The sequence below is a fragment of the Saccoglossus kowalevskii genome, chromosome 4 (assembly GCF_978046115.1).
Source record: "Saccoglossus kowalevskii chromosome 4, keSacKowa6.1, whole genome shotgun sequence".
In the NCBI taxonomy this organism is placed as follows: Eukaryota; Metazoa; Hemichordata; class Enteropneusta; family Harrimaniidae; genus Saccoglossus; species Saccoglossus kowalevskii.
In genome coordinates, this window is record NC_140644.1 from 16,510,327 (window position 1) to 16,521,779 (window position 11,453).

The window sequence follows — 11,453 nt, forward strand, 5'->3', positions numbered from 1 at the left end:
GTATTTTTTAATTTGGTAGAATGAAATAACTCGTAAAATACCGCAAAATTACGGCACGCTGTAACTTATGGCGTTACGGTGACAGATGTATAATAATATATTATATTAATATATTAATATGCTATTGGATTGTAATACTTAGTTTGCCAAAACCAGACTACTATTTTCGATGTTCGCACGCTGCTGTATTAACGCATAGTCATATACAACATTATTCCTAAATATAACGCGATATCACTGGATTTGTATTTATATATTCTCCGTTTTTGTTGTGTTTGTCGTTGGAAGCCAAGTTTATTATTAGACCATACAAACGATGGTGACTCAGTTTGCTTTGCTGACCAATATATAAATAGTAAATTATATAAATCATTTAGGATTGAACACAATATTTCATACTGTAAACTAAATCTGACGAAACGTCTGACTGAAGAGAAGATGGCGTCTATGGCGGATGAATCGTTGCATAGATACGCAGGTTATCTGATAAACCTTAAACGCCCATTTGCGTCGAGATCCCGGTAGGGAAGCCACGAGACTTCGTCGTTGCACCGTATCAAGAGAGGCGTGAACGCAATGACAGGGGTAAATAGAACACTGCTTGAAAAGCAAGAACAAGTCGCGCGGTCCTCTCGCTCCCGTCATATCATAGCGGTCATTTGAGTTTACAAGTTTATATTGGCGATATGTCTGTCATTTCAAATATATATGAAATGCATTACAAGAAAGAGATATTTTTGTTGATTTTAATGTCAATTGTGGTATGCAGAGACGTTGCCCATTAAATCACAACGGTTGGAGATATACAACACCCCGTGTAATGCCAACCTCTGAACCGATTACAATGATATATTTAGAAATATCACCATTTGATATTTACGTGTTCATTGGAGTAACGCATGTACATACACATGTAGACGTGAAGCAGTGGTTCAGTCAGCTATATAACAGGTATGTCTAGTCTATTTACTCGACGTATACAATACCTAGTTATATGCCAGATTCGCTTATTAGAAACAGTATGCTATAAAACGTATTTATTTTATATGAATATAATACCCAACACTAAATGCCACACGTCAGCTTACAAGTTACACCTACAATCTATATTTAGTTAGAAACAGGAAAAATGAGTGTCAATTGATCTAAATTTCAGATATTTTCTAAAATTAATAAGCATGATACTATAACAACCTATATATTACCTGAAAGCTTATAGTGAAATTGCTCGACGGGGAATTCATCGGACATTGCTATCCCTTAATAGAAAGGATTAAGATTAGATAGCGTCCGGTATTTATAGTAGCAGTTGTCTCTAACATGACTATAATCGATTTTCTCTCAGTGAATGTTGCTATTTGGCTAATCAGAATTTGTTAGGAGATGCTCGGTGGCCGATGGAAAAACGTGGCCTAACGTGTAACTAGGTCTTTTTTGTACGCAAGCGTCGACTCGAGTCACATGTTTACTTCAACCATGTCGTGCATTCAGTGTTATTTTTTTTTTGCTTTACATCAGCCACATTAAATAACATTAGTAACCATTCCAGAGTATAGAAATAACAACTAAACTGACAAAGGAATGCAATTATTTAGTTAAAATCCTTTCGTGTTTTTTTTAATAAATACACAAACGTTCTATTTATGTATGACCCTGAATTTATTTATCTGTAACGTATGTTGTCACGCTTACTCGAAATCCTAGTTATTTAAAGTAAATGAATCTAATTGAATATCAATATCACTAGGTCATTACTGACCAGATTTACTTTTGCAGAAATGGCGAACCGACCATCAACAGTTTGTTTTCTGCTAATTATGATGGCTTTAGCATTCGGCCTGGCGCAAGGCAAAGAAATATTTCGATCATTGGCAAAGCTCCGGAGTTTGGTGACTATTGAAAATAAATTGATAACAGATTTAGATACGCATATTCAAGTTTTCAGAGAATTCATTGGAACAAGGTACTGTTAGTGAGAACTCGCATTACAAATTCACGAAATTTCAAAATGATTTTTTACAGAAAAGATCTTTCCGTTGTCTTATAAACTGGGCGTATAGATTTGTATTTCAACTGCCAAAGAAAGATATAGAAATGACAATATCTTGTATTAAAATCTTTCTATAACTATTTTGGTATCAGTTACCTTTCTGTGCAGCTGTATTTTTAATGCATTCTGTTTTTTGAGAGACAAATATGAAATAATATGCACAAATTAACATTATAGCAGAAGTGTGCACAGTCTACATTGGGAAAATATTCAGTCATTGAAACTCCACTATATTATGTGATTTTTTCATAATTATTTGTGTCAACACGTACTGTACAGAACACATAGCATTGTTTCATCATGTGCCACCTAGCTCAAGTTTAGGATATTATGATGTATCTCTCCATATAATACAATAAAATGCCCAAAACTTCATGTTGTACACATTTTTCTGTGATATTTCTAATACACTTTTAGTTGTATGTCAACTTCCAACATCAGAATTAAAATAATATGTACAAACCTTTGTCGGTTTATCAACATATTTGTATAACACTATTAAATTATTAATTTTATTTTTTAAATTACCACCAGAGACGCTAAAAATCTACAACAAGATATAATTTTGGTTTCTCTAAGAATAAACACGTTGGAAAGGTAATGATCCCATGATTCCACAGTGTTATTATTTATTATTTTGTCATTTGAATGTTAAAGCGGGAGGGTCGTCACCTGCGCATGCACGGGAATTGGGTCCCAAGCGACTATAACAACACACGCTAAAAACGCAAAGGCTCATGGGTAAACGCTTGTTTGTAAACAATGACACAATATGATCATATGACGCATGCGCAGGTGACGACTCCCCCGCTTTAACAACTGTGTACGTATTTATTGAGCTGTGGTTAATATGAACAATATTCAACTTGGCTAAACTCGTGCATAACGCAATAATATTATTGTGAATATTAATATTTACCACGCTGTGTTTTCGGCGACTGGCATTTGTTAAAATAACTAATTGCAAAGCGGCAATAACTGTAACTTTCGATCTTTTTTCGATTTTTTATTTTAAAATGTGTCAATTTTAACGACCATCGCAGAAATGTGGACCAAAAGAGCGTCATCTATTGCCGCTTTAAGACAGGAAATATCGGACTGAAAATAAGCTAGCCACTAACAATATACCTGTTTTAAACTCGTATATCATATATTATCCTTTCAGTCGCTTGGTTCATGCCAAAACAGCAATGATTGCGGTAACAGACGACGCTCACGTGACCCATCCAATCCACGCATTCCATATGTTGAAGCGTTATGTTAAATTTTGGAAAACTTTGACTGATGATATTGACTCCATCATTGTACAAGGTTAGCAATTTCTCAATCATTCACTTGAATTAATCTACTGTATGTCAGCTTTGTTTGCATAATTTCTCACGAGGCAAACTTTAGACTTACGGTAGAGATGCAGTTTACCTGACAGGTATTTTAATTAGTTAATTGGGAAACCAACATGACCTCCTTTGTCTACAAAACTATATATTTTCGGAAAGCTTATTGTATGAATTTTAAAATTTTGTTAGTATTTTTTGTATGGACACTGTAGTTAGAAATGTGCACAAAAAATGTGCTTTTTGGTCAAAAATGATTGAACAAAATTAGCTTCTAAACCGTGCTTCTGTTTCCTGTCAAAATTGGTTTATGGGTACATCTGTTTACTATGAAGAAAGTGCCGTCTTGAAAACTGTCTACCAGTTGTCAATTTCGCAGGGCAGCACCTCAAATTTCACTACTTCAAGTTCATGCATAATTTAACACCCAGGCTAGTTGTCTGTACGATTGTTGTAACACTGTTCAACCAAAAAGAATGCCCCGACGGCGTTTTGAAGATAAACACATTGCCAATAATTTGTGAAAATTTCAAAACAAAATGTCAAAGCGTCTAGGAGCTATTTTTTTAAGTTCTGGGACGTGCACTAAAAAGAGGCTGAGATAATTGCTAATTTGCATAAAAATTAGCACTCAGTAACACTCAGTAAGAAGTTTGCTAATGCTCGTAATTAAAATGGCTGTAACAGTTCCAAATATAAATGTATTATCGTTTTGTTAAAAGTTAAATATAGTGCATAATATGGAGATCCCGTCATTTCTTTTTTCACCATGTTTCTTTTTTATTATTTATGTACAGCCTTGCTAAATCTTGCTAAGCATTCAAAAGAGAGAATGTTTGCACCTGTTATCTATATTTTAAAATCGTGTTTTGAGTATGTTCCACTATTCACAATTCTACAAAATTTTAACAGTCTATAGAGAAGACTGTTTGGATAATAAAAAGCAAAACAAAAATTCTACTTCCAAGTGCTCACGAACCTGCATCTATACCTTACAGCAATGAATCTAATAGATAAAATAATGTTTAGTAAAACAATCTAATTAAATATATTTAAATATAATTGCCAATGTTGTCTCAAAACAAGTATTTCCACATTTTGAAAAACATTCTTTAAAAATGCCCCACTCCCATAATCATCAAATGTATTTCAGTTGCAATTTACTCTCACTGATCACAGTACACAGGTACACGCACAAATATACAAGTTTAGATAAAACATATTGAACAACATTCATCTCCATGGTTTCAATGATTTCTACATGGTTTCAATGATTTTTCATTTTCCGTTAAAATTCCCAATGTTACCAAATCTTTGCGACAAAAAAAACAAAAAAACCGTTGCTTTGACGTAAAACATAGCTGTTTTTTTCTTTTGAAGTTTTCTTTTGTGAGAGCACGTACTAAAATTGTAAAATTGTAAGTTAGAGCGGGAGGGTCATCACCTGCGCATGCGCGAGAATTGAGTCCCAAGCGATGATAACACACGCTAAGAACGCAAAGGCTTATGGGTAGACGCTTGTTTGTAAACAATGACACGCTATGGACACTGACGCATGCGTAGGTGACGACTCCCCCGCTTTAAACAACTCAAGTTGGAAAGATGGTATTATAAGTGCGTTTCTATTTGTACATACAGATCTACACACATTCTTGACAAAGTACGATGACCAGTTACCTGATGAGTCTGATTTCAGCGGCGCTTGTCTGGCGATATTGCGATTACAGTTAACCTATGAAATATCAACCAGGGACATGGCAGATGGAAAATTCATACAGAAGACAAAGGCAACAGACGTGAGTTTCGTGAAAAACGTTTATGACATGTTTTGAGTGAGTGGGAAATCTGATCTGCAAAATAAAATAAATAAAAACAATATAACCTATTACACTTATATAGCGAAGATAACTTGTAGCATTTGTTTCCATATAGCCTGATATACCTCCTTCTGGCATGAGTGTTGACGATTGTTATTTGATTGGTTATGAAGCCTACAAGGCAAATGACACACACTATTGCGTTAAATGGATGGAAGAAGGTTTGAGAAGATACAAAGAAGGTTATTCTATTATGCCATGGGAATCGTCCTCTGAAATTGCAATGCTCCAATTGAAAACGGAATGCTTGTATAAAGCAGATATGTTCAATAAAGCCTGGAGCCATTTCCAAGAATTGTCAATGTTAGGTATGTCTCTTTAAAACACTGTCAATGTTCGAAGTTGGCGTTGAATCACATATAATATGAAATACACAGTGCGAATTTTATATTGAAAATGCAATCATAATCGGCTGGTGAGACACGCTATGTTGAGTCCACCCGGGTGAACATCTTCAATTCGCATATAAACATCAAACTGTTATTCACTATGTGCAAATGATGTTTAGAGATGTGCATACTACCGTTTCGATGTATAGTGGAAAAAATACACCCAACCTCGCATCGTTAGAGAAAAGTCATATAGGGAAATTGGCAAATCAAAAAAAAAACACAAAACAAATGACAACGACTGACAAAATAATTCACAGGGACAAAACAATAACAACTGGCAAATACATTACACTAGATAAAACTAAACGTCAGATTTAACCTACGCGCAAATAACTATCAATGTTTCTACCTACTAATATCATAATGGCGGAAATGTCGAGTAACTTTTGCGATCGAGAATAGAAATGACTTACTTATATCTAATAACATCTTGCTCTATATATTATGTAATTTACAATATGAGCAGATCCAAAAAACGATTATGTTCTGAAGAATAGAACAACGTTTGAAGCAATTGCCAATACCACTAATAATGAGACTGAACGACTATATCCACCGAGGACTGTAAAGTTTAAAGACTTCAACGATTGCTGCAACGGGAAAGTAAACGTTAGTACGTTTGATTTGAACATTGGAATATAGTTTCGTACAAAAGTTATAAGCAGAAATAAATGTGTTTATTGGTGATATGCATATATTTTTACTTAATATGTAGCATAAGGGCAATAGTGGATTGGTATGTTATTTAAAACACTACCCGACATTGGGGTTTCGAGCGTTTGGAGAGGAAGTACTTCATATTCATCCACGACTTGTGTTAATTCACGGGGTTATTGACGATCATGAAATAGATCAACTGAAAAGTGTTGCTGTGCCAAAGGTATGTAAGATCACGCTCTCGTAACGTTGAGGTAGCTTTTCTTTAAATTCATTACTGCTTACGATAAAATGTGCATTTCCTTATGTGAGCATATTTTTTTGCACATTTTGTGGCACTGGATTGGGCATAAGATTCATGTATTTCCTGATGACCTGGAATTTATGTACATTCCATATTCGTTTTTTCGAATGACTAACATATGTGTGTTAATATCATGCAGCTCAGAGCATCAACAACATCGACTAAATCCAAAGGATCCAGAATAACACCCAGCCGAGTTAGCAATACGTACGTAATTCTTTCAATATCTTTTCCTGGCTGTATTTTATGACAAATGTTACACATATAAGTTACTTGAATCTATAAATTAATATAACACAGATGTTACTAACATCTGCGAAACTACTAACCATTTATATTTGTCTATAAATACCAGTGCCTGGTTAGAGGAGACAGATGATAATATATTACTTCCTCGAATAAGCCGAAGACTGGAAGCGATAACTGGCCTGAATACTGAGAATGCTGAACCGTACCAGGTATCGCATTTATACATGTAACATCCATATGAACACACAGATATGCATAGTCGTTGTACATTCCACATATATGCATATTCGGTGTACATTCCACATATATGCATATTCGGTGTACATTCCACATATATGTATATTCGGTCTACATTCTACATATATGCATATTCGGTGTACATTCCACATATATGCTTATTCGGTGTACATTCCACATATATGTATATTCGGTCTACATTCTACATATATGCATATTCGGTGTACATTCCACATATATGCTTATTCGGTGTACATTCCACATATATGTATATTCGGTCTACATTCTACATATATGCATATTCGGTGTACATTCCACATATATGCTTATTCGGTGTACATTCCACATGTATGCATATTCGGTGTACTTTCCACATATATGCATATTCGGTGTACATTCCACATATATGTATATTCGGTCTACATTCTACATATATGCATATTCGGTGTACATTCCACATATATGCTTATTCGGTGTACATTCCACATATATGTATATTCGGTCTACATTCTACATATATGCATATTCGGTGTACATTCCACATATATGCATAGTCGGTGTACATTCCACATATATGCATATTCGGTGTACATTCCACATATATGGTCAGCATGTTCCGTCTGACAGTAACGTGGTGTATCATATTTGAAAGGCAGTGGTCGTCGCGTCACGCATGCGCGAGATATGGGTCTCGTATGAATGACGACTTTGACTGTTAGCGTAGACCAGCGAGTACAAGCAGATACGTTACTTTGCTTTAACTAAGTCATTTCTTTTACCGGCGGTAATTCGTGCACGTGGCGTCCAGGTCAAAACTAGTACTCGTGATTTCCATTTGAAGAGCGCATTGGATTGAGAGGAAATCAATATTTATCAACGCAAATGTCGCACATGCGCGGCGCGATGGCCACCGCCCTTAATTAGCATACTGAACAAAGATGGTACATTGAAACTCCTTGATGGTATTCGGTCAGGTTTACTATGATTCTCTTACATTACGTTCTGTTTGCAGCTTGTCAACTATGGGATTGGTGGTCACTTTATACCACACATGGACGTCAATAATGCCAACGACACGATAAAAGCAAGAGTTGCTACCTTATTGATATACGTGAGTGTGTATATTGTTCTACATTTAGCATATATGAATATCAAGGTAATGGTCAAACACTACACAATGCTCCACTATTTAGTGATATTCTGCGATCAGCATTTGGCATTTTGAAACACTTGACATCGCTTCGTGTATGCCATGGAAATAATTACGTTGTGTGGTGTTCTTGTCAGTTGTTCTGTTCTTGTGAATGGTTTTGATTAAAGCAGGGGAGTCGTCACCTACGCGTGCGTCAGATGGCCATAGCGGGTCATTGTTTACAAACAAGCGTCTACTATGAGCCTTTGCGTTTTCAGCGTGTGTTATTATCGTCATATGGGACTCAATTCCCGCGCGTGCGCAGGTGACGACCCTTCTGCTTTAACGATTTAGTTGTGTATGCATATGATTATATACAATGTGTTTGACATGTGTTGACTCGAGTGCTTATCCAAGTTAATGTTTTTCACAGTCGCTTTACAATTATTTTATAGTTGTTCCATACGATAGTGCACTACTGAGTCTCCTCAAAAAGTATACTATATTTACATTTCAGACACTGTTACTCGATTTTCTAAAAACACAGTCTGTGTATCAGTGAATTACTGTGACATACATTGTGTTACTAGATGTGATTTGATGCGATGTTGTGCGATATGATGACGTATAAAGTGATCTATGATGTAATCAGCCATTGAGCAAACATCTGTAAATCATCTCTTGAAGCATACAAAATAGGCAAATATACACCTAACAATCTGTGTGTTTGTTTTTTATTCGAATATTCCGAACATCACACAGCTAACCGATGTGCAATACGGAGGGAGTACGGTGTTTGATGTACTAGGTGTCAAAGTTGATGCACGAAAAGTAAGTATTTCGGGAAACAATTGTTCATTCTAAAAGCTGTGTCACAAACGTCATGTTTGAATTTCCTGATTCATCATACCATCTCTATTACAGGGAGATGCAGCGTTTTGGTTTAACCTAAAAAAGTCCGGCGAGTTCGACAAGGACAGTGGACATGGAAGTTGTCCTGTCCTATTGGGCGAAAAATGGAGTGAGTTATATGTTTTTGTAGTATATTCTAAGCATATGCTGTATCCATGAAATCATCATTAAGCCATTAATCATAATGCCCGACTCCCCACTATAGTAGATACTACTAGTATTTGAAAGATATTTAGGAATTTGACTCCAGTCTTATTTGTTTCAGTTATAAACAAGTGGTTCAACTATTATGATCAGTTTTCAAAGCGAAAGTGTGGAATGTCAGAAGATGAATGAAAACAAAATTCTAAATGTCAGTTCGCTGGATATACTCCCACAAACAATCTATTGAAACGGGGTTCCTGGAATTGTACCATGGCATTATGGAGTACTTTTGTTATCATTTTTTGAAAAAACTAGTCTGTCTATTGTTTTCCCAACAAAATAAACTGAATATTATTCTAAGAAACAATCTTTTTCTTCAACGTATGCTATTTAGTAGGAATTTGCATTGTTGTGCTGATAGAGGGCGCTATTGGGCCTTATAGCGGTAATCAAACTTAAAACATTTTGTTTTCATCCGCTCGATATCTAGAAACGACGCCATCTATGGCCGTCTTTTTTCCTCATTTCTCATAATGAGATGTAAGGACTAGAGGAACGAGCCTGTATTGAACTAAAATGTAGCAGCTAGTTAGATTTGTTCGCAGAATTACAGAATTAAGTATTACAACTTAAGGGCAGTGAACATGTTGTTTACGGTGTCATAAACCAAAATTCAGAACTTAGTTCTTACAATATATGTTTGGGATTCTAACAGATCGGTCGATGTACTTAGTCGTCATCCTCCTCGGTTGCTTGTAGTAAGAAGCTCAATCGTCAACGTCCGTCGGTGGTGGCGCTGTTAAATATTCATTAACCCTATAGTGATATCTAAATTTCCTGCATTTTGAGGAGCAAATTTTGCTGGCACAAAGGATTTCAGCTTGATTTTGGCAACGCCCCCACCCCAACATTTGTTTTGAGGGGTGACCGCTCCCTTCACCCCCCCCCCCCCCCGTGCCGACGCCACTGGGATACGTGTACAAACGATGAAGAAAGTACATATGAAAAAATATTTAACAAAAATAGTATTATATCATATATCCTCGGGGGCGGACATCCGGGCATTTTGACCTCCTGGCAACCCGCGGCGGTGAAAACAAAGGCCCAAAACTCGCAGAAAACGATACTTTGGGATGATTGTTGAGACTCTTCTGAACAGTGTAACACGATTAGCCCTACGTGTGTAACATATATAAATTTGTTTTTTCTGGATTACTTCAAAGTTGAGTTTGTGTTGTTTTCTCGAATTTTCACCGACTCGACCGTCGTTCCACAGCAGCGCGCACAGAGCCCATAGAAATGCATGTACAGTGGTGCGCGTCGTAGCAACGTGGAACGTCTGTGACGTAGCTCCGCCCCCGAGGATATGATAACTAGTTACATGTGTGTACTAATATGATACACACTGAGCTTCAGCCTAACGTCCTTGGCCGAGACGTGTTTCTGGTCATAATGTACATTAAAATTATATTAATATGAATAACGGCACTCGAGTTTGAAAGTCAAACTTTAATTAGTTGAATAGTCATGAATAATTATGTTTTTAAGCGCTTTCATTTGAATGCCAGTAAGTTCGTTTACAGAGCAAAAAGCTAGCAACACGTTGATTTCCGTATTCCACCATTTTAGTTTTACAAATTACTATTATGTGTCGGTACTATCGTTAGTTCTGATTGGGTAATGCAAATGAGTCCAAGTGAATCTTATAACCGCTTGAGGGCGTGCGGCATACAGCAAATCGCGGCGAAGTCTGCCACGGCCGAAAACATGTTTTTTGCTGTTCTATGAATCTGACATTAATCATGGTGAGGCAATGTGCATACGTTCTGTAGTACTGAAATAAGAGCAACATATTGGTCTAGATGTGGGTATGTAATTACTAAAAACATCGGTCTGGAAGTGGGTGGGGTCAAAAGTAATTTGACCATACACCCCTACCCATTTTGGTTGAAAGACCCCCCCCCCCTGAGAGGATAGCATAGACCAATTTTCTTGGTGTGGCGAGCGAGACTGGGTGTAAGTAAAACGCTTGCTTTTGTCATGAGGGAAACGCCTTTCTTCAACTTTCGATGTAATCACGGTGATTCGGTGGCGCAGGACGATCGCGTTACATACCGAAATGCACGCCATACATACTGCGATCTCACTAACAATCGTGTTGTCAT

At 36.5% G+C, this 11,453-nt stretch overlaps 1 protein-coding gene across 2 annotated transcripts; it reads left to right on the forward strand.

The window, feature by feature from the left end:
* The first annotated feature begins 881 nt into the window (after positions 1-881).
* On the forward strand, positions 882-9,655 carry LOC102804937 (prolyl 4-hydroxylase subunit alpha-2-like). Of its 2 annotated transcripts, none has more exons than XM_085497853.1 (14): positions 882-951; positions 1,777-1,963; positions 2,585-2,647; positions 3,216-3,361; positions 5,023-5,180; positions 5,317-5,569; positions 6,120-6,262; positions 6,369-6,533; positions 6,754-6,821; positions 6,970-7,072; positions 8,113-8,211; positions 8,995-9,063; positions 9,157-9,253; positions 9,410-9,655. In XM_085497853.1, the coding sequence occupies exons 2-14, from the start codon at positions 1,779-1,781 to the stop codon at positions 9,478-9,480; spliced, it is 1,620 nt and encodes a 539-aa protein (XP_085353979.1). In that variant the 5' UTR covers positions 882-951; positions 1,777-1,778; the 3' UTR covers positions 9,481-9,655. The 2 variants fall into 2 exon arrangements, with proteins under 2 accessions (XP_085353979.1, XP_085353980.1); XM_085497854.1 differs by having other exon boundaries at positions 920-951; positions 1,748-1,963.
* The last annotated feature ends 1,798 nt before the right edge of the window (positions 9,656-11,453 follow it).